This window comes from Molothrus aeneus, chromosome 8 (assembly GCF_037042795.1).
Source record: "Molothrus aeneus isolate 106 chromosome 8, BPBGC_Maene_1.0, whole genome shotgun sequence".
In the NCBI taxonomy this organism is placed as follows: domain Eukaryota; kingdom Metazoa; phylum Chordata; class Aves; order Passeriformes; family Icteridae; genus Molothrus; species Molothrus aeneus.
Window position 1 is genome coordinate 11446661 of NC_089653.1, and position 24260 is coordinate 11470920.

General features: G+C 37.8%; 1 protein-coding gene across 29 annotated transcripts in view; it reads right to left on the minus strand.

The window, feature by feature from the left end:
• KCNMA1 (potassium calcium-activated channel subfamily M alpha 1) overlaps positions 1-24260 on the minus strand; it is a 415621-nt gene that overhangs the window by 56608 nt on the left and 334753 nt on the right. For all 29 annotated transcript variants that reach the window (XM_066554104.1, XM_066554103.1, XM_066554096.1 and 26 more), the window contains one exon: positions 13222-13315. In XM_066554104.1, coding sequence (XP_066410201.1) covers positions 13222-13315 — 94 coding nt within the window. The remainder of the gene's footprint in view (positions 1-13221; positions 13316-24260) is intronic.

Here is a 24260-nt window from a genome sequence, read left to right on the forward strand (position 1 = left end):
TGAAATGTATTTACACTTTAACATGGTTTCAATAAGGACATTTTTAAACAAAAGCAGCATACCAAAACAAAAAATTAAATTTTAAATGTTGGGTGCAGTTTCAATGACTTTCTATCCTCTTTTCTGCCAATAACAATTTAATTTTAAATAGGGTTTGCTGGCACCATCATGTCCATCCAAGTTTTTTTCTTTCTTTCCAGTCTCACCCCTCTGAAATAAATATCAAATTTTCTATAGGCATCTGCAATGAAGTAGAAGGGATAGGAACAGAGCCCCATGCTGACTGACTGGCATAAGTATGGAAAGCCAATTACTTGCTTTTACCACATACAACTTCTGACGTGATGCTCTTCACAGTAAAAGCTTTAACAGGCTGCACTTTAAATATTTTAGCAATTTGCCCAATCATATTTTGCTTTCCCAAACTGAAGCCCTTTAAAGATTCAACAGTATGTCATTTTAGAGCAGACTGACTAACAAATGCCCACATCTGGAATACATGATTTTAATACCGAACAACAATGTCCATTTTCTCTGACAACTCTACCTGTGATAACCTTCTAAGTGTTTCTACTGAAACATTTTAAAGCACAAGGCTTCTGAAAGGAGAAGCAAATAAAAGATATTTTTATGAACTTATAGCTATATAGCTACATCTAAGCACAGACACAGAGTCCTCTAATTTATATGCTAAAATCAACCATTAAACTAAGTACGAAGAGACTCCAACACTCACATGCTGGTGAAGACCCCTAAGTGACTGCATTATGCAATAGCATTAGCAGAATCATATTCACAAGGTAGAGGGTAAACTGACCCTAAAATCTTATATTTAGCATGATTCAATAGTGCTTTGTCTGGAAAGCTACAGTCTTTACCTCAGGTTTTTGTCATGAATGCTTGAAATATCTTGATATAGAATTGTAACATTTCAAAGAAATATTTGCAATGTAAGAATATACTAAGTGCTCTGAGACAGGTATCCAAATTTTAAAGCACTTTGCCCTTTGAAGCCTGTTAAAGAAATGCCCATACGGTCTGAGCTCTTAAAACAGGAAAGTTTCCTGCTTTTAAAGCATTTGAACCAGCACACTGTGGTGAGATCCTCTCTTCTGCATCGACTGCTAAAGCAGACTGTGAACATGGTGTCTGATATAGGTTAATGTACCTTGAACATGGTATGCTAAGTAACCATGCAACCAACACTTGCTTCCTATGAAAAGTACAATCTCAAATTCAGTCAGGGTGATCAATTACTGTGATTTCATAGCCACTGATTACAGATCCATTGAAATCAGTGGACAATTTTCATGCATTTCACTCAGGGTCAACTCCAAAGAAAGTGGTTCAAAAAAAGTTGAGAAATTATTAATACAATGTTCCATTTAAACCAGAATCTTCTGATGCTTTAAGACAATCAATGCCCTACATGGCAAAGACATAAGTCAGAGTGATCTGGAAAAAAGAAACACTATGTTTTCAAAGTTTTTTAATTCTCTCAGTAGAATACAGTTCAGTGATTCCACTGTAACCCACTGGCAGCAGGGAAGCCCTACTGGACTACCTGGAGTCTCTGTTCCTGCTCCAAGGTGAATAATGACAGGCCTTGTGTAAGTGTGTTCCCTCTCTCGTAGGAAGCAGGGATGAAAAAGCTGTATCAAAGGCATTTGTTGTGGGGGCTTGGTTGTTGTTTTGTTGGCATTTTAAAATTTCTATAAAAATATATAGACTCTGCATTCTCTTCCATCCATCAGCAAGATGCAGCTGTGGTAGTTTTATCTGAAAGCTGAGATGCCACTCATTGGGCATTCCCCATCTGCTCAGAGCTCCAGGTGGTACAATAAGATCTGCAGCCATGAACACACTTCCATTTGAAGGTTGTACTAATGTTCAGACTACATTTAGTGGTGCTCTGTGCCACCTATTTTTTCTAATGGAATGTTTTATCTATATATTTCAAAATAAGAAAGTTTGCCAAAAGATTAGGAATCTTCAGGAGTTCCATTGAGGAATGTTTTTCTTTCTGTTGTTTCAGGGTTAGGTTTTTTCCCCCAGTACTTCCACAGAACATTTCTTCATGAGTTTTTCTAGAGGAGCATTGAAAAGTTCACTTTTTAAAAGTAAAGTTCACCAGTCAAATCACATCTTTTCCTTTCAGAAATCAAGCACATTTAAGAAGGAATTTTCCTTTCCCCCTATCCTTCATCAGAGGAACTGTAATAAATCAATGTTTAAACAATGCCATATTCTAGTTTTGTAGTCAGTGTTTCCTTTCTGCTCTGAGATTTAAAATTAAATAGATGATCTGAAGCTTTAACACAAGTGATTATTTAGCAATACTCTAATCCCAGACACAAAAATGATTCACAGAAATGATACAAATTGAAAGGAATGTTATAACAAAGCAGGTGGTATCAGATATCTGACATCCAATTAGGGTCAACTGCCTTGAGGTTTAAGGCAGTTTTTAGAGTGCAAGTGCTTAAAGCCTAGCATAGTTCTTTAGGGCTTTGCATCCTAACAGGGAACATTCAAAGTACCTTCTTCCAAAGGTTTATTAGAATATTTTAGGCTTAAGCATAAGTTGGTTTCAGGGAAGAACAAAGCATGTGAATCATCAGCTGTAATCCCCTGTTGAAATTTTAGGCAACAAATTGTGATTTTTTTTTAAAAAGCCCTTTCGATTTTTGTCTTTTTAATCAATACATGCATTTATTGGCAGTATCATAAACAGTTTAGACTCTGCTTTATTGCTTGGAGTATAATAAGTGGGAACCTTAAAGGAAGCAAAAAGGAGGCGACACGCAACATGAAAACATGCTAAGAGATAATATTTTCTACTTTTACTCCAGGAAAACAGATTATTGCCTGAGAAAGACTCTGTGATATGACTAGCCACATTCTGTTTCACAATATGTGGGGTTATCCATGTAATGGGTTTATTAAATTTAAATCTTCTAGGCTAGGATAGTATTTTAATTTCTCTTTAATCAATGTTCTTTCATTCTCAGTAAAGTGATCCCTGAAGCTGTCTCTGGACCTTGGAAACTCTTTGCTACTTAGGTCCAACTTTGTCCTCAGATGTTACTGAGCGTATCAGAAGATACACTGACTTATGTATTTAAAAACTGAATTGATCAGTTATAAAATAGTATTACTACTTTGGACATATACACCCTCATTAATCTGATGATCCAAACCTGTTTTGCAAATCCTAAAAATTAATTAAGATAGACACACAGAGAGGCCAAAGCTGTCAAATCTGCCTAAGGCCTTTGGACACCCTCTTCCCATTAAAATTTATATTACACAAAGCATTACAGTTGTTGCCCTTACAGCCAAATCATGGACTGAATGTTTCTAGAGCCTCTCTGCCTCCTCCTCCTTGAAGATGGCCTTGTCAAGCTGTGCTTGAGTCACATTGGCAGGTTACTGCAGAAATGCTTATATTCACACTGCAGTCATTATGTTCTCCAGGGCTGCAAAGTTCTCTGATTCAAGAATTTAAATCATATGAAGAAAAGCACTTTCTGTCAATTAAACCCCCAGTACTTGTTTTAATTGAGATGTTGGTTTTTATGACTTGCAATGACCAAAGCATTTGGTCCTTCTGGCTAGGAAAAACATGTGTAGCCTGTATGGAAAGAAAGGAACAGAAGTTAAATTTCCCTCATCCATAACCCCAGTCTAAAAATAGCTTCTCTGGTTCTTATAGCAGATATTACATACGCATGACTTAAAATGAAGAGCAAAATGCCATCTTTTCAAGGTTTTGAAGAGCCTATAATGCCACTCATGTGCAATTAAACTTGAAAACGACGCTAAATGCCAAGCTACAGCTGCAAACCCAAAAAGCCTGCCTGGAAGACAACAGCCTAAAGCAAAACCATAAATCCCACTTACAGCAAACCTACTGCAAGGAAGTCAACATTACATTTTTAAAGAGTACTGCTTCCCTAGCACACAGTTATAACCATTGCAAAATCTGAGTTTTTGAGTCTGAAACTTTTGGGTACTCACTGGGGATGGAGAGAACTGAAAAGACCATTCAGGACTAAAGGGCTGCCTCAGTAAATGACTATTGTTAAACATACCCTTGTATTATGTCACCCTTGTCTTATGCTATTATACACATGCAATTGAGAACTAGAGCAACATGCCCTCCCTGGTGTGCAGTGAAAATACCCCGAGTGCTGAGCACTGGGAACAAGAATGCTGTGTGACCAGCAGGGAGGACCCTGAAAACAGGGCTGCCTGAAAATAAACTGTAATCTCTTAGTCTTTACACATTAGTAAGACATTGTCTTGGCTAGTTTTTATTCTGTCCTCCAATAAAATTCTCTTTATATAAAAAGTCAACACAAACCACACCTGATAAAAACACTACTCCTCTTTAACCTGTGTCTGTTTGAGTCTGTAGTTGTGCCTTACTCAGATAGACATATCTGGATTTTATGCACAAAAAGATGTTCAGCAGTCTCCTGTACAAGATTCAGGGTCTTTAGAGACACCCTGCCTGGGGTTCAGGAATTTTGAGTTTTCCTACCTGACTTAGGGGTTTGTGGTTATGTCTTAGCAAGTGTATGCACACAGATGCTTAATTTTAGGAAGAATGAGTGGGTTTGCTGAAGGTAAGAGAGGAATTAAGACACGCTAAAGAACGTCTCATGCCTTCAAAATTTTTCCTGCAAGTACCCTAACAAATTGTGGCAATTAACATGCTGTTAGTGTTAGATGTGTGCAGCCAGTGCAGGTGCTAATAACTGAAAAAGCATTTAGAGCTTTTACACCCTGGCTGAATATTTCATGATGTGCTGCATGTTTCACTATTTACTCAGTGGGCCTGTGTCACTTCAATCTTCTCTGACTGCTTTGACTGGTGCTATAAAGCTCAACCAAGACAGAGTGACGGCTTGTCACAGGAAAACTCCAGTGACTCCAGCAGCTCACTGGGACTAGCTATGAAGGTTGTCACGACATTCTGATGGAATTCAGCAAATGTTTTGTGACTAATACACCCAACATTTGTCGGCTACCATTAGCCATTCCCTGTGACCCTGCAGCCTGTGTGGATGGCATTAAGTTGTAATGAGAATTTGTTGCCTCTGTGTGTTACACTAATGACACTCTCACTGATCTTTCCTTTCACAGGTTAATCAGAAACGAAATTTGTAAGGATTCAGTGCCCACATGCACCAGGCTTTAGAGAAGAAAACCCAGTGTGACAAGAGAAAGAAAACCTGCGTTTTACTGCTAAATGCTTTCATTGGCATATTCAGAAGCTATCCTCACATTTTTTTGCAATCTCATACTGTCTTTTTTCCCCTAAATCTAGGAAGACTATATCTAATACAGTGGTTGGTACCTAGTGCCTTGTCCAGTTTATGGGGCTAACTACAGTGTTAATTGTCCTTTCTTGCCTCTTGCTCTGCCCAGATGTTGCTGGTTTTATTATTCTCAGAAGCCTTACTGAAGATTTCCCATTAATTGATCAAGACTACTAAGAACAATGATATAAAGTTGCTTACTGTAAGAATCTTGCTTTTTAAATTATCTTGATATCTCAGGACATGATCAAAATATGTTTCTGAAGTATGAAGCCTCTCACATAAAAAAGTAACAAAATAGTTAACTTCCAGACTTTTCCATAAGCAATTTAATGAGGGGGCGCCAAGGCACACAGTCAACGTGTCTTTTAAGATTTCCCATTTAGATCCACTGAAGCTGCAGAACTAGTAATCTTTGAAGGGTAGGAGAATGTACCTGAAAAAATAATTTCTGATTTGTAAAAACTAAACCCACAGTTAAGTGGCATCATTAAATATAGGAGTGGTTTTGTCACTTAAACGAAGAGTGTGACATTATGTTTGAAGCTATCACTGTTGCCAGTCAATGTTTATAAGAATACTTTTTTTTTTCTTTAAACCCAGTTTATAGCTAAAGAGCTTTTTATTTCTATTGCTTTGATCTGAGTGCATCTTCTCTTACCCTGAACTTTATAAAAATTGTATTTTTCTTCTGCAGGAAAATTCTCCTTTCCTTTCCTGCTCTCTCATCCCAAAAAGACTTGCCCAAGACTTCAAGTAACCTCAAAAAGGAAAAAAATCGCATGCTGTTTTTATTCCCATGGCTTATAACACAACTATGTATTGTGTTTGCATGGCCTGATTTTGGTAGCCAGGGTGCTACAAGGGTGGCTTCTGTGAGAAACCGCCAGAAGTTTCCTCCACGTCCAGAGGATCCAGTGTCAGTCAGCTCCAAGATGGGCATGCAGTGGCCAAGGCTGGGCCAATTAGCAATGATGGTAACATCTCTGCTATAACAGATTTAAGAACAAGGAAAAAAAAGTTATTGTGCAGATGTAATGAGGCCAGAGAAGAGCAGGGTGAGAACATGTGAGAAAACAGCTCTGCAGACACCATGGTCAGTGGAGAAGGAGGGGCAGGAGATGCTCCAGGCACCTGAGCTGAGGTTCCCATGCAGCCCATGGCAAAGATCACAGTGAAGCAGGATGTGCCCCTGCAGCCCATGGCAAAGATCACAGTGAAGCAGGATGTGCCCCTGCAGCCCTTGGTGAAGATCACGGTGAAGCAGGACGTGCCCCTGCAGCCCTTGGTGAAGATCATGGTGAAGCAGGATGTGCCCCTGCAGCCCTTGGTGAAGATCACAGTGAAGCAGGATGTGCCCCTGCAGCCCTTGGTGAAGATCACAGTGAAGCAGGATGTGCCCCTGCAGCCCATGGCAAAGATCACAGTGAAGCAGGATGTGCCCCTGCAGCCCATGGCAAAGATCACGGTGAAGCAGGATGTGCCCCTGCAGCCCTTGGTGAAGATCACGGTGAAGCAGGACGTGCCCCTGCAGCCCTTGGTGAAGATCATGGTGAAGCAGGATGTGCCCCTGCAGCCCTTGGTGAAGATCACAGTGAAGCAGGATGTGCCCCTGCAGCCCTTGGTGAAGATCACAGTGAAGCAGGATGTGCCCCTGCAGCCCTTGGTGAAGATCACGGTGAAGCAGGATGTGCCCCTGCAGCCCATGGAGAAGATGATGGTGAAGCAGGATGTGCCCCTGCAGCCCTTGGTGAAGATCATGGTGAAGCAGGATGTGCCCCTGCAGCCCATGGAGAAGATGATGGTGAAGCAGGATGTGCCCCTGCAGCCCATGGAGAAGATGATGGTGAAGCAGGATGTGCCCCTGCAGCCCATGGAGGTCCACAGGGATGCAGAGATCCCCCTGCAGCCATGCAAGAGACCCAGGCTGGGAAAGGTGGATGCCTGAGAGGGGGCTGGGACCTCATAAGAGGCCCATTCTGGAGCAGCCACCTGGCAGGGACCTGCAGACCCATAGAGAGAGGAGCCCATGCTGGAGCAGGTTTCCTGGTAGGACCTGTGACCCTGTGAAGGAGCCATGCTGGAGCAGCCTGTCCTTGAGGGACTGCAATCAGTGGAACAATGACCCAGATTTCAGCAGTTTGCAGAGAACTGCTGCCCATGGAATGGACTCACATTGGAGAAGTGCACAGAGAACTCTCCCATGGGATGGACCCCACACTGAAGCCAGGGAAGGGCTCCTCTCCCTAAGCAATGGGAGAAATGACATGTGATCACTGACCATAAACCCCACTCCTCATCTCCCTGCACCTCTGGGGGGAAGAGGTAGAGCTGGGAAGAAGTGGAGGGAAGATGATTTAAGGTCTGTTCATATGTGTCATTATCCTGCTCTGATTTTGTTAGCAATGAATTCAATTAATACATCTAATGTGAGTCTATTTTGTGAGTGATCTCTGCCATTATCTCAACCCATGAACCCTTTGTTGTATTTTCTCTCCCAGCTGTTGGAGGGCAGTGAGAGAACTTTTGAGGGTGTCTGACATCAGCCAGCACCAACCCACTACAGTCTTCTTGAAACCTGGCTATCATACTTCAGCTCAAGAAGCCAGTCCTTCAACAAAGAAATGGAAAGGAGACAAATTAAACAGGAAACCAAAGTTACCAGTCCCTGGTCTACCAATAGTAGTGAGAGTCGGGATGCTAACAGATACTACCACCTATCATTTAAATAATTTAATTCTATAGTATTGTTAAAAACTGGAGTAAGGCAATATGGGTGATTACTGAATTACTCCTGTTATTCCATAGTGAACTTGTAAAACAGAATCAAGAAGCAAATTGTGCTATTATATATCTGTTGGGTTGCAGCTTAGTTATCATTGCATATTAGCACTGCATTAAGTCTGAATATAAATTTAAGTACAAAATGGAAACTTCCAAGGCTGAGGGACATAAATATATATTATAGCTCATCAGTGGGCTTTCACTTTTTCAAACCTTACCTTCATGTCTGGTTTAAGGGAGTAATGGAAAATGATCAGAGTCAACTTATTTTACCAGTTTTGGCTTGAGAAATGCTTCCCTAGATCTGCCATCACATTTCTTTGTTTCTATGAGAAAGCTCACAGTTTCATTTCATGGAAGGGCAGCACTAAAATGGCAGAGGCAATGCATATTCATGCTGAGTGGCACTAGCAGAAATGTGTATGTACATTTAAGTGTATGTGGCTCAGTGGGTGGATGAGGAGATAAATGTGCACAGCCATTGTTCATATACTTAAAATATTATATACAACTTCAGGAAAAAAGACAGGAGGGTTTCCTCCTCAACTTCAGATAAATAATCTCATTAGGCTTCTGGAAACGTATACCAAAGAGCTCACTTGTTTTTCTGTGTCATTTAGCTGGGTCTTGACAGTTTCTGAGCAAGTTTTATTGTTTGGTAGGGAATTATTTTAGATCCTCAATCAAAAAAAATCCTCAGGCTTACGAAATTCTCCTTGGCAACACACTGAAAACCCAGTGTCCTCTGATGCCTCTGATTCTTATGTGATCAGGGACACTAATGATAATGACCCTTTGCTGAGTATGCTACTTGTCTAGAGGCCTATGTCAACTACACCACTACATCCAGAGTGGACAGGGACAAACTATTTGTTTGCTCTTCAGGCCCCTTGGGCCCTGTCATATGCTATTTGTTCTTGCATTAAGAGGTAGTTTGACTCGGCTGGGCTGACATTTCCTTCAAGTCAGTGTATTCCACTCAGGCAGTAGCAGCTACCAAAGCAATAAGTACAGACTTGAGGCTCAGCAACAATCATTTAAGTGGCTTTTTTGATTCATATCCAGGGCTTTTCACATTTTTACTGGTCATTCTGAATCCAAAATGACACATTTTTTTAAAAACTGGCTTTGCTATTTGATATTCAGGCAACATAGCCTCCTCATAGTTAACGTGGCTGTTCATCAATAACACGCATCAGAACCTGCAACTGAGATTATGAACAAGGACTAATACAGCTGCATGATACCAGAGGCATTGATCACTTCTACTTTTCTTCTCCACCTCATGAAGGATACCTGATATGTGATTACTCTCCCAGTCACAGCCTTCCTTCCTTTTCCTTCCATTGCCTATTTAAATTTTACTTTTTACTGTAATAGGGTGTCCTTGTGTTCACATCTTAACTGGAGGAGTATATTTTTTCCTGTTGGAGTTTCAGTTATTTTAAAAAAGTATCCTGCCCTTGTGCTTTTAATGTGTCAGACTTTTGCTGATGTAAAGCAGGTAAAAGCAGTCATGACAATGCTGAGTATTTTTCTGGTTAATTTGCATTTGTAGGTATTGTTGGAATTTGAAAGATTTGTTTCTGATTGATTAGACTCTTCTAGTATTGCATCAGTGTGATGCTGCTCATGCCATTTGATGTGATGCAGCATTCAGTTAGAACAGTGACTTCCTAACTTTGAGTCTAGACCATCTGTGATGCACACAAAGAGCATTCATATGTCAATTCTCTATTTATATCAGTTAGTAATATACTGTAATTTAGAGTCATTAAAAAGGTGCCATTAAAAAGATGTCTCCAATCTATCCATTTCATATTTGGTAATGCAGATTTCTACTTATGTGTTAGTAAATCTACAGAACTCCCACTCTCCGACCAGGTCAGACCACTTGTCAGGAGGTCCCAGGGAATCCCTGTGATACCATTTCCATCCTCTGTTCTAATCCAGCAATACAAGAAGTCAGAGTTTTTTCTCATAGCATAATACCCTCCACCACTGTGGGAATCTAAAACCTATGCAGCATTTTCAACATTATCTTAACTGTAAGGCTGCTCAGAACGATTCAAAAGTCACAATTTGGATTTCAATTTACTAATGAATTTTTCACATATTTTTTGTTTTCATAGTCCAGACTTCTTGTCTTCCAGGTTCCTTCTATATCCTCTGGGTCTAAAACCACAGCTGAGAAAAAGTTTGCAAAATAGCCAGCTATTTCTGGGCAGGTGGGACAGGGGCAAAACTGACTTGAAAAAGGAGTTTTTAAAGCAAATTTACAAAAAAACTTCTAAAGATAAATATCAGCTACAGACATGACAGTGCTTTAGCTGATTTACCTCTTGGGTACTTCTAGCTGACATGCACTAAAGATTTCTGGGCAGGAAAGCAAGTACCTGTCACTTTCTGTAATTTACAGGGATACAAAATAGCAGATTATACAGTCCACCTTTGTTCCAGAGAGAAGAAAGAGTTTGACCATTACAAACAAATCTTAACAGAGCTCTCTTCTGATTCAATCCACTTTGTCTTTTCTAGCACCTTGGACCAAAGTTAAGTCAGTGTAGATAAAGAGTAAAAGGAAGAGACGGTTGGGTCTGGGGAGAAGCTGAGGGTGCCAACACTGGGCTGGAGAATACATTTAGCAGCAACAGAGATGAGGAAGAAAACAATGTCTGGATTTGGAAGCCTGGCAAGTTCTCCACTCGCTGCTCAACCTGTGTTTAGCAATTCTGATGTGCTACTGAGCAGACAGCTCAGGCTCAGGACGACTACTCTCCCTCAGTCCCTCTTCAGCAGGCAATGAAAGCAGGCTGTACTTTGAAAATCTTCCCCCATCATGCAAACTGACACAGGCATGCTTTTCAAAAACCCACAGCCAATCTGTTGATCATTACTTATTTACAAAGGCCTTCGGGCAGAAAGTCCTGTAAAAACCATACTTGATACGGTATACACTAGCTTTTTCTGCTTGTGGAAAAAAGTACCCCTAAGGCTACCTCAAACCATCACTTTCTATTGCACATAAAATGTACCGTGTAACACTAAAGTATTTAATATATATGGTATAATATATCTACAGGAAAGGCATTTGTGTAGAAGTATGTTACCCTGTATTTGGTAATTTGATGTTTTGCTGAAGGCTATGACTTGAAAAAGCCTGCACCTAGTACAGAGGACCTGTCATCTCAGTACCCAAGAGCCAATAGAATAAAGAAGTACCCTTAAGCAGCAAAACTTTGACACAGCTTTGAAGCATATGAAAACAGTATAACTCCCCAGAATTATTATTACTCAAGATCAAAGAAATGAGGCATACTTTACATAGCAAACAGGGACAGTGTGTTCAGGTCCTTCTCTCTCTCTCTCTCTCTCCCTTTCTCTTTCTTTTTACTTCTACTTCCCCAAAATTAGAATCTGGGAGAAGGTGAGGGGGGGAATCTCCACATGTTTAAATTTTAAGCAGTTAAAACAATTAGCACCAGATAAGAGGACTGTCCAAAGGTAAGTAAATTGAAAACTATGCTAGCATGACAACTGGCACTATAAAAATGAGAAGTTTGCCAGTATGCTCATTTTATTCTTCCTCATAAACTGTAAACAAGCATGTAAATCAGTGTCATATGGGCAAGGCTGAGCTAACAGGAAGGCAGAGAACTTTTAATGGCACATTCTACAGAAATAGATGGTCAATAGGGAAAAAAAAAAAGCCACAGCTGGGTGCATTTTCCCTCTGTGAATCAATCTCACTTTTGGTTCTGTAGTCTAAACAGAGATGAAGACGATTTGTGGAGGTTACGTCCTTGAATATGCCCTATATTGCAGAAACAATAAACAAATATGGATGCTTCTGTAACTGCCCAAAGAAAATTCCAGTCTAGTGACTGAAATACAAAGAGAAATATCACCTACCTGTATCCAGAATCATTACAGGAACAAAATCATTGCCAACAAAAATGATAAGAGATTTTATTTATGGAAAGGACTATATATTTGTATCATTTTTTTTTCACTTAACCTCTGTGAGCAGACAGTTATACACACATAAATCTCAGATTCCACGAATGTGTCTGTTTATATATGAAATTAAGTTTACATTTTCTGTGTATGTGTACATATATATACACATAGAGTGGAAATCTCTGCTATGGTATTTATGGATACAATTATGGACTGAGGGTCTAGCCTGGGTACATAGGATATGCAAAAACAGAGCATGAACAGCCTTGTTGGAAACTCTGTATCCACTACAGGATCAAATTTTGACTGAGTTGAGCAGGTAAAAGGCAAAGCACAGTGAGATAGAATGCAAATCACATAATATTTTAATAGATTATAATTTCTTGTTGCAGTTCTAGCTTTAACAAATGTCTTAGAGGTAATTTGTCCTATAAAAGGAAACTACATAGTTATATAAAGAGTATTATTGTAAAATAATGTACACATAGCAACAGGGGAAAATATCACTAACAAGATTCTGTTTTCATCACCCACTTTTGGAGTATATACTACCCTCTTAAAAATCCCTGTATTTCATAATTAATGTGCTTTTAGCTTGACTAAAACTGCGTTAGTTTTGAACTTTGCTTTGGCAAGTACATATATTATTAGACTTTTTCATCAGTCTAAATCAATTAACAGAAATTTGATTTCAATCGACAGGATAAAAGGAAGGTAATATTCAGGTTCATTTTTGATTGTGATGATACATCTCACATATGGCCTTAAGTACAGAAAACAGTACTCAGAGGGAATCCAACAAAAAGAGAATTGCCTGAGGCAAACTAACCACATGAGTTCCCCTGATTGGTTAGTGCTATCATTAGTGCCACTGCTGTTTAAGAACTACACATGGACAGGACAGGGTGACAGCTAAGACTTTAAAGCCTATGTATTTTTCAAACAGCTTTTCAAACTGTTTTTCATGACAGAATTTTTTTTCAGCTCTATCATTATCTGCTGACAAGCTGACAGAATAAATACTTCAGCCTTTCAGAAACCATCTAACAATCTTTTTTTTTCACCCCCTCCCCTTATTTTTGATGTGGGGGGAGGAGAGGAGGAAGGAAGAAAGAAAGGAGATGAAGATATGAGTTTTTTTCAGTCTTACCTCATCAGTTTGGGTGAGGAGTTGGGTGAATTTCGCATGCCTCCATTTCGCTGCTTTTTTTTGGGTGATAGTGTCGACGGCTGCTCATCTTCAACTGGAAATATAAGGAACTCATGAGATTAAGTACTGCTCTGAGTGCAATATGAAATACAAGTGAAGTAGCAAAGAACACACACTCTATGTCCATTCACGCACTGATACTTCATTGCTAACATAGGCCAACAGTAATAAGAATCAAATACATGTTAGTTGAAGAGATTGGTTTGAAGGAGAAGCAGAGAAGAATACCAGGGTTTTGAACACAGGTGTTCAAATTGGTTTCATACTTCAAAAAACAAAGGCGGGGGAACCACATTCGGGTTATTCTTAGAGTTATTATCAGTTAATCTGCGCTACAGAAAAATAGAATTAGTGCTCTGCTGTATTCCCAGACAGATAAAGTACTATTTTCAATATCAACATAACAGCTGCCAGCCTGCTTTTGCTAATGAACTAGACACCAGTTGGTTCTCGCTCCTCACATGCCAAACAACAGAGTCTTCATGAAGAGATGTAAAATATTCAATGCCTTGATGTTCAATGATTCAGTTAGTTGGGAATGTGAATGCAGCCTGCCATTGTGCACAGATCTCCAGCACAAGTCAGACCTCATCGCTCTACTCTCCTCCCAAAACGGAGTTTTAACAGGAGTGAACAGAATGAGGTTGAATGGAAGTGGGGAGACAATACCTGCATAACAGAGAATGCATGTGTTATGCAATCTTTTAATGAGGATGAGGTGCATTTTCAAGGACAGATTGATTTCCAGATAGAAAATCACTTAGAGTTTTGTCAGTCATAAGTTACTCTTGGATAACTTATGTCACAATATGTATTGCTTAAACAAGTGCAGCTTCCTAAGAACTCATCTATAAGAATTAACCACCATCTTTACAGTTTTGAGATTGTAACTGCACTTGATAATCTGTATGTAACTTCTACATGTACTATCAAAAGGAATAAACTCATGTCTGCTTTCTCAGGTTCATACTAATGCTACTTTATTCTGGTACAAAGAAGAAAAAATAAACTTTTTCCCATCCTACTGTTAACTGAAAAATTAATTAGAAGATAATATAACTGATGCCTAGGAAGATTTTCCTTTAAAGCTAAAAGGAAAGACATCAGTAGCAGTAATAGTAGCTGCTATATTTAAAGAGCTTAGTACACTTTAGCAGTGCACAAGCAGAGGTTGAGAAAAAAATATTACTTGCAATAAGATACATAAGAAAAACAACAAAAATGGGATATATGTCACCTGCAGCAGACTTATCTGTGAAGAAATTAAACAATAGTCTTTTGCTGTAACTCTCTTCTGACACTATTTTATTACAGACTGTGTTCCAGCCTACCACCTCTGTCTGTTTGCCCAAGCCTGCTAGGGAACTTCATTTTGCCTTGGTCAAGACCAAAGGGCTGGGCCCTGAAAAGACAGATTTTGCTTTTAGATGACCTGGCATCATGTAGAACAAGGGAGTCACAACCAAAGAAAGCTCTGCAAAGAGAAAAAAACAAACCAAAGCAACCAAACAAAGCTAATCCTAAAATAAATGTGCCAAAGAGTGCTGTAAAAGACAATACTTAGATCAGAACATTGACTGTCTAATAATGATTTATTCACTAAGTTTCTTCTCTTCTTAGGCAGCATCCCTAAAGACAAAGGAATTTTCTTCTCATTTGACTTTTCTTTCTTTTTCCAAATCAAAGTCCTATAGTGTAAATGCTTATTGATGGTTAGTTAAATGCCTCTCAGTCAAATTTGGCTGAGAAATAAACAAGCCCACAGAAAATTCTCAAAAATACACAAATTGAAATTTTCTTTCTGTGACAGTTTGCACACATTAAACTAGATCACTTCAGTATTTAGCTACATGTACCAGGAAGTGAACATAAACCAAATTGGTTTTTTGGTAATATCTTTGCAGCTCTGATTGCAAAAAAGCACAAGTGTTTGTGCTTTTCAGAACACCCTCTCCAAATTATTCTCTTGAAATGGCCTAGTCTTGTTTTAAACTTCTCTACCAAAAAGTTATTTGCATGCTATTCCACACAGACAATAGCTTTCAAGATATCCACTGTGCTCTCTTGTTCTTTATTGGATATAAATATTCAGTTCCACCACTTAAAAGATCAAATGAACAAGAATCATGCAAAATGTTTTTTCCAGAAAACAACAAATGATCTGTTTTACTCTCTTGGGAGTAAAAATTCTAAATTTCACTCAAATTAATCTGTTACCATGGGGTTAACAGAATGTTTGTCCAGAGATGCAGTATGGCACCACAAGTGTGCTGTTATACAATTTTAGCAGTTCAAGGAAGATACACATCCATCAGGACCATAGGCAAAAATCTTACAGTAACACAAGTGAACTGTACATAATATTATAACCAGAAATATTTCTCTGCACAAGAGAAAACAATATTAAAAAATAATATTCTTCCAGGTTTTCAGCTAGCTAATAAGACTCTTTCCTGATCCTTTCAAATTCTGAAAGTTAATACAATAAGGATGCTTTTGTACTATATGGTCCAACATTTATGTTCTGCAGTGCTGCCAGGAGATGCTAACCTGCAGCCCAATTAAAAGCAAAGCCTTATTTGTAACCATCCAAAATAACAACTTCTAGAAGTACATTTCTAACAGTCTGCACTTAGTATCAGTACCACATCTGCAATAAATAAGCTTCCTTTTTGGATACGTGCTTGTCATATTCAAATTATGTTACTGTCACCAGGTGCCTGCAAAGCCCAAGGTTGCTGAGGCTCACTAGTTAATTCCTGTTAGCAAAGCCTTCTGAGGATCTCAATTTGTTGCTTAACCAAGAAAGGCATTTATTCTCATTGCAGCAAAGGAAGTAGATCTAGATTCATCATATGACAGAAAATCAAGTTTTATTTTTCATTGAAATTCTGCGGAGTTTACAGGGCATCTGCAGTTTAGCAACACAGCTCCATAGGAATGGGGGAAGGGAACACATGAAGCTGAAATACGTGAATTGTATCTAATGGACACTATTACATATGGCTTCGTTCCCAAAAATGTTGCAGTGATAATTCACAAGTGGTTTCTTAGTAGTCAGTAGGATAAAACGTATTTAATTATTATCCTTTAGATACTCCTATCAATTTCCTGCCTATTTAAAGAAGTGGATCTAGCAAAATTTTCAGTAAGGTTATTAAATATTTTAGTTTCATGGTTTCTGTGTCTGCATTAATTTAAAAGGGAGTCTTAAATTCGCTTGTTCTTATGAAAGAAAAACATATTGGCACAGCAGGGCTGTGATATATGACAAATAAATTCTGATATTGTATGTTTATTTTTGTTAATGAGTCCCCATCTTTTATGTCTTTATAGTACAGGGTTTGTAATATGGCTGTATACTACAGCCATATTATGTTACATAGACTTTTTTTACCGGTTTAATGAAAATTGGAAGTTCAAGAATTGGACACAGAGTTTTATAGATTTGGAACTCAATTCAGCCTCTGAGTTCTAATAACATTCAAGAGCTTGTTTACACATCCCTAAGTATAACACTTATTGTACTGCTGTAACAACCCAGAGCTCACTTGTCTAATAAGAGTTTTGCAGTTCAGGAAGACTCAATGCTAAAAAAATGTCAGGCGAGTCTAACGAGGCTTCAGACACTCCGTTTTATGCTGGAGTTTAATTTAAAGTTACACTGATGTTTTAACATGTTTGCTTATTCTTGAGTAAAGAGTGTTCATTATTTCAGTGACATAACCTCCAGACAATGTTCCATGAATTGGTTTAAGATGTGCTGGTAATTTTAACAGCCATAATGTGGAGTTGAACATCTGAAGCAACACATTACTTGACTTTTATCCTCATTTCATTTTTAAAGCAAAAACAAAGGGTAAGTCTTCCAAAACAGTGGACAAGTTCATAACTTTTTTCTTTGTTATTTTCTAACTATTTTTAAAACAACACTGTCTCCTTTACTCCCTCTCCCAGGTCACTAGCTGCACTAATTTACAGACGCTTTTTTAGACACCAAAAAGAGCTGAAATTTGAAATAACATTGATTTTACTGAACACCACATGAACTGGGATACCTGGTAAATTCATTCTGCCTCGCATGTAAATGCTCCAAAGCAATTAAATCCTTTGAAAGGTAAAGCACAAACCACCCAGAAACATTAGTTGACTAGCTATCTTGATTAACTTATTAATCACCACATCTGGAGAAACCCACATCTGTAAGCACTTAACAGAGCATTAGTAATGTCATAGTCACATTGAAAACAGACTGCAAAACCATGCACAAACCATTCTGTATTGCCTTATGCATCCAACTACTGGGCTACCTACGGAGATCTTGGTTCAACCCAGGCTTTTGGGAATGGTAGCAGTATTTTACAGGCAAGCTGAGTGCCCTTTGCAATCTACAGTAGGTAGATTTTCCTTGTTCAACAGAACTCAGTAAGTTAAGGTGCAGCAGCGAGGGGTTGTTGGGTAGGAAGAGGCTCCCTTTACGGTTATTAACAAGTGGAACAGGTTCCGGGATTCCTTCAGTGGACTTGGCATCAATCAATGCATTAGTAGTTGCATTCTTGAACTGATATGAACCTTTTGGGTAACTTGATCTAGCTGCATTCTTTACTTCTAAATAATAAGAAAAAATTTAAATTAATTTCTTCATATTAAAAAATATTTAAAACCACAGGCATGAATCAGTTTTGATATTATGTGGAAATACAGACATTAAAGCTTAAGGTATCAGTTCCAACAGCAAAAATAAAGGTTTATACCTGCAGCTTTCTTATGTTGTTGTTTCTTTTTTTCCTCTAAAAATGACTCTTTATAGAAGAATACTTATAGAAGGATTATTCAACAATATTATCACCTTTAAGCAATAATCCCATCCTAGGGTAAGTATCTCTGAGGTAATACTTATTTCCCCATGTTGATAAGGGCTTTGAGATTTACTATCTGTGGAAGATGTTTATTTCTTTGAAACTACTGAAAATGACAGGGGAGGTAAAACACTCTGCTGCTATTAAAATAAATAAGGAATCATAGAAAACATAAGGTCACCACTTCAAAATTGTGCAAGCACACTTATGGAATTAAACTGATTTTAAGGAACCCATATAAAAATTGTTGAGTATTCAACAGAGCTGAATACTGTAAATTTCAGGAGGTCATACATAGTACCTCTGAAAAGAAAGTTAAGAAATTCAATTTCCTAAATATGGATATAGCTTAAAATTGTGATTCTTTGTCTTCCACTGATAATATATCAAGGCTACTTAAACACTACCCTATCTACTAATACCTCTAACAAATGGCACCTGCAGTAACAACCAACAACAAAATATTTTTCTGGTAAAAACACGCAATAAAGATCTTCTCCTAATGCTTGTTTCATTCTGAATGAGTATAGTATAGACAAGAAGGTATAGAACAGAGCTGCTAAGACCTTATTGTTGGTTGTATCATAAAGTAAGAAGTTTAGGTAGGGAGTAGTTGGCGGACTGATAAACTTGCAGCATTATTTATTATTGAAACATATATATATGTTTCAATTGTCTTAAAGATTCTATGGAGAACACTGAGTAGAGACTAGAGGCAAAGTATTTGAGGTCAGCATATTTTTTGGGATCTTTGTTTAGTTTACCACCAGCTAGAAACACCATCTGGTAACAGGAAAGATAAGAAAATAGCATTCCATGCTTGCCATTTTTCTTCAAGCACAAAATCTGTCTCTCTCACGGAAAAGGTGAGTCTATAGGAATTACATTAAGAGTCGTTTGAAGGTACCTTTTAACAAGGTTGAACAGGCTGGTGGCAAAGCACCCATTCCAATTCAATGACCTTTTGATGGCTTGCTACTATTCTGAGGTAGATTCAAAAATTAGTGAGAAAAGAACTAAAAACTAATTTATGATACTATTCTGATTTTTACTAATAGAAGCAACATAATAATAGTAATAATAATAATAATAATAATAATAATAATAATAATAATAATAATAATAATAATAATAATACACCAGAGTTCACATGTATATTAAATCATCAGAGGAGAGCATATATCTTTGATTAGCAATAATGCCATGAAGACAAAAATATTGAATACACTACATGAAAATTATCAATTTTATCTCAGAGTTACTGGGTTTTTTATCAAATTTTGTACTTCTACTTTTGATATTCCTCCAAGTGAAATAATTTTAGGATGATAAAATATATCTGCAGAGAACTATCTCCCTACACATGTCACTGGTCAAGCATGTATTTGAAGGCCTCGATATGCATCAACTCAGTTCTATTTTTAAAGTGCAGATAATAATACTGGAAATAATCTTTAAAAATCCACATCCTCTATCAAAGTATCTTCACATGAAATGGAAGAAGACCAGAATCTATTAAGCTTATCAACCCTTTAATCAAGTTATAAGAAACACCATAATCTTTTTACAGTCTCTTCTGGAGTTCAGTAAGTGATGGTTTCAGATACCAGACCTGACTATTAAGCAATAACCTTCCATAGCAATGTATGTTTTATGGCATATTCCATGCAGACAAATTCAAGCTCTCCTAAGATTTTGTGCTTGTGGTGGCACAGCATGTGTCAGAACAAAAATACTTGTCTTTTGGTATGGCTTCATATCTGGAGCATGGCATCATATTTAACAGCACCACATGATCTTGTTCAGCAGGAAGGCAGACTGAGCTGCTTAAAAACTAAGTTACTTCCCCTTACTTCCAACAGTGTGGACAGGTACTATCACTGAGCATGGGCATAACAAGTTGCCAATTTTTTTTGGTCAAATTATTCCAGATTTAAAAATTCTAACTACTGGTTTCATCCCATGACTTCTAACTTCCTGCCTCAAGAGCTTAGATCAAAGTGGAAGAAGACCCACAGTGGACGAGTCATGAAATTCTTTGTACATAGGATGATTTTCTTTCTCCAATAGTTTATGGCCCAAATCTTTTTACTCAGTCTTCAAAAGCAAGGATTACAGAATAATATCTGAATGACCTATCTCTGGTAGAGATAATCTCTTTTTCCATTCCTCCTAAAATTACACATTTTTTTTTACCACAGAAGAGTGAAACTGGTTACTCTTAGTGTAAATAGTCTGAAGGTGCATGCTGTGCCACATACATGGGGCTGTCAGAATATACCCTGAACTACATGAGCAAGCATAGAGCTTTTGGATGAAGCAGTTCTGTACAACCAGGTGAGAAACAAAGGTCATCTTCAGCAGATAAACACTATAGTGTGCAGAATGTAAAACACTTAGGGAGTATTCCCCTGTTCAGCAAAGACAGTTAATTTTTATCAATAATTTCTTTAAAATCCGATTGGGTTCTTGCACTATTATGTGGGCTGATTTCCATAAAAACCATATTTGGGAAACAAAGATTGCTGTTAATTTTATGGAACTAAATACATCCTTACATATTGTCACTGCCTCACTAGGTTTGGCAATCAAACTGTCTGGATTGGGGTAATTTTTCGTACCACTGTGCAACAGCAAATAACAACCTCCAAATCCACCAGGGTTCTTTACTAAGTATGGGATGAATTTAGCACCACCAAGTCTACTAAAACAGGACTATTTTTCTAGTCATAGTTAGATTAATTTATTTTTATGTAGCATGACATATGACTTTATTTCCAATGCAAACAGTCACAGGCCTGCATTGTTTATGCTGCCTAAGTTCCTTAGAACTGTTCCTTAGAATTGTTCAGTACATTTTCATGTATCCATAAGGCATGATTATTACCTAAGAATATTTTGAGAGCCATTTTGAGACCAAATTTTAAACTACTTTCTGAGAATGGCAAACAGTAAGGAACGGGATAAAAGTAGAGTAAGGGTAAGAAATTCCATTTTCTGTAGTATTTTCTAATTGCACCCTGGGTGAACACAATCTACTTTTAATAAATGCTGTGCAGATTTTGCCCAAGAAGCCTGTCAGCATTAGAGAGATAAAAAATAATATGTATAAAATGTGATATATTAATGGAATCGTAAAGGTATTTTGAAGTTGCATATATTCCTATTCCTTACCCCCACCCTCAGGAACTCCCTTTCAAGCCCAATGAATATACACTTGCCTACAGACTGCGTTAGGGAATCATGCCTGTTTCTATTTCTATACATTTTATTTATTATAATGAAGATAATTTGAATTGCAATCTGCAACTCCCTGAACATTTTTAAAACAACAAATGTAGTTAAACTAATGCCTGTGGCAATCTCTATTTATTCTTTGTGAGCACACACTTGCCATAACTTAAAACTGGGCTGAGCTTTAATTTAAATGTAACAAGGCAGAATACCAGTACAGTGCTTTCAACAAAATGGCTGAAACTGGCTTCAGCATGATTTGCCTGGAAGGGAAGAGGAAAATGTGTTTTAAAGGAGAAAAAATATCCTGACCAAAACCAGACATTCTAAACAACCACCATTGATACCCAGTGCTCCTCTCCTCCCCCATCTCTATCAGCTGCTAGGCTTTCAGCACTGTTTTTCACCAGACACTAGCAGAGTGTTTTCCTTCATAGTCAGCCATCAGCCAGAGCTGTCACTTGCAGATACTTCATTTTTGTTTCAGTCTAATTCATACTGCACCCCCTTAATCTCTGTAGTGAGTAATGCCATGTCACTGTGAAGATATGTCAGATCCAGCATTAGAAATACAGAGAGTGTTCCTAACAGTTAAACTATCTTGGTTCGAAGAAATATTTTATTTCTCCCCCCAACTTAACCGATGTCTTTCTCCTGAACATCTTCCAAGCTGACCTCCAAAGGAGCAGTCACCCTTCTGCAATCTGGCTCAGCTTTCATGGGGTGGGGGGTGAAGACAAGCTGCAGCCCTGTATTACTAAATGCAAATAATCAATATGTTGATAAAGCTTTTGGCTACCAGAGTTCTTTTGATGGGAATGACAGCGAGCATGACTTGACTCATTCAATGACAAGCCTGTTTAGACTTTTTTCTACCTACCACTTTGTGAATCAGGCAACTGAAAATACCCACAGCAATTCCTCCAAACTGTCAGCTATTGCTGTGATTCCACCCAGCACCCCCTGTACAAGACAACAGATTAACCATTAGGCTAGATATGTTGAAAATATACAGCTTCAACCTTTCCTCAGCTAGCTCAGAGCGATGTATAGATGATTATTTCAACCGTCAGCTGCCGCATAGACTTAAACCCCTGCACAATAACTCCTGGATTCATCTGCCCCTTGTCAAACTTGCACAGCTTTACTTTGAGCATACATAGTGTGGCAGTTTCACTGCGGATCTAGAATAATCCAGACGGCTGCTGTCTCTTTGTTAACAGGAAGCTAAACTGATGAGTTTGTAATGCATTTCTTATCAAAGGTACTTTAAAAAAGGAAATGTGCCAAATCAGTTGGGGTTGGAATTTAGCATAGTATTGAAATATGATTTAATCAAAACATTTGTTATTTGTTGGGGAAAAAAAAAACGCCCCATATTTTTCATCCTCTAAAAATCATTTTATGCCAGTGAACTATTTATTTAACAAATTTACTTGATTTTTTTTTTGGTGGTAACAGATGTAATGAAATCATTGACTAGAAACTACAATATAATGGTGCTTGATGAGATACAAGAATGTTAATTTTAGAAACTGTGGAGCAGGGTTTGTTTGGTGTCTGAAATGGTAATTCAAATGAAACAGGATTGCTGCTTTTGTTTCTGTGTGCATTACATACTCAGGGAAATGCATTTCATTCTGTTTTTTTAATACAAAAAGATACACTGCATATCTAAACACTAACACCATTAGAAAAGCAGGTGAAGCTGGCTTTTGGTTGCAGTGTCTGCCACTTAAAGTGGATAAAACATCAAGATCCAAGAATGTCAAGAATGCATCATCACAACATTTTGCAAATACTGAATGGTGCTTACAGGAGACATTCTCTTTGAAATTGCAGATCAAGAAATATTTCTCTTTTTTTTTTTTTCCCCTCTTTTTGTCACTGGCTTGTACTTTTTGGCTAAAGGCAAATAAAATTTCAAAACAAATGCATTGCGTCTACTACTTTTTTCTTTTCTTCCTTTTTCTTTCCATTAGTATCCAATACTTAAATTTTGTATTAATAATACATGGTCTTTCAGTCTTAATTATTCTCCCACATTTAGACCTGAAACTCAGCTACAGATATATTTCTCATCTTTGCTTTTCTGTGAATGCTGAAAAAAGGACAGTTAATAGCAAATGTGGAATCTTGCCATGCTGGATCCTGTTATTAATTTAAGATGGCTGCTCTGATACTCAGTGAAATCAATACAGACTTGAAATTCCTGATCTTTTAGAGTAACTTGTATATAGGATGAAAAATAGACTACAAAGGAGTTTGGAAACCCAGAAAACCTATAACTTGAATCTTTTCATGAAAAAGGTCTGGCGTATGGATTTACATCATTTGTGCTTGTTTTTAAGAGTAGAGAAATTCCCTAAGGTTACCACAGAAATATGGTATTTTTTTCTTTGCTCCTCCAGTTTAATTCAATAACATAACTAATATGAATGCTGTATTAATTATTATCACTTCTCTGTTACTATGACTTCAGCAAGCAAAGTCATTTAAGGCTTTCCAAATTGTGGTTAATCCAAAGTCCAGTAAAGTCAGAAAAAACATTTACACAGACTTCAGTGGACTTTAGATCAGGAGCTGTTCATAACTTGTGCATGCTGTCATAAATGAGAAGCAAGCCTTTCCCATATAAACAGCATTTTACACACATTGGTGTGTGCAATTTTGAGAAGAAAGGCTTCTGATTTCATGGATCTGATTTCTCGTTCCAATACAGAGGTATACAGACAATAGGACACTATTTGTACATAACAAACATCTTCTCTTTTCCCTGCCAAGTTTGCACAGTAGAAAAAAAGCTACCTCAATCCCTAATAAAATGCTAATTTATATTTAGACTAAGTCATAGGTCCATTGAACCTTGAACATATTTTCTAAATC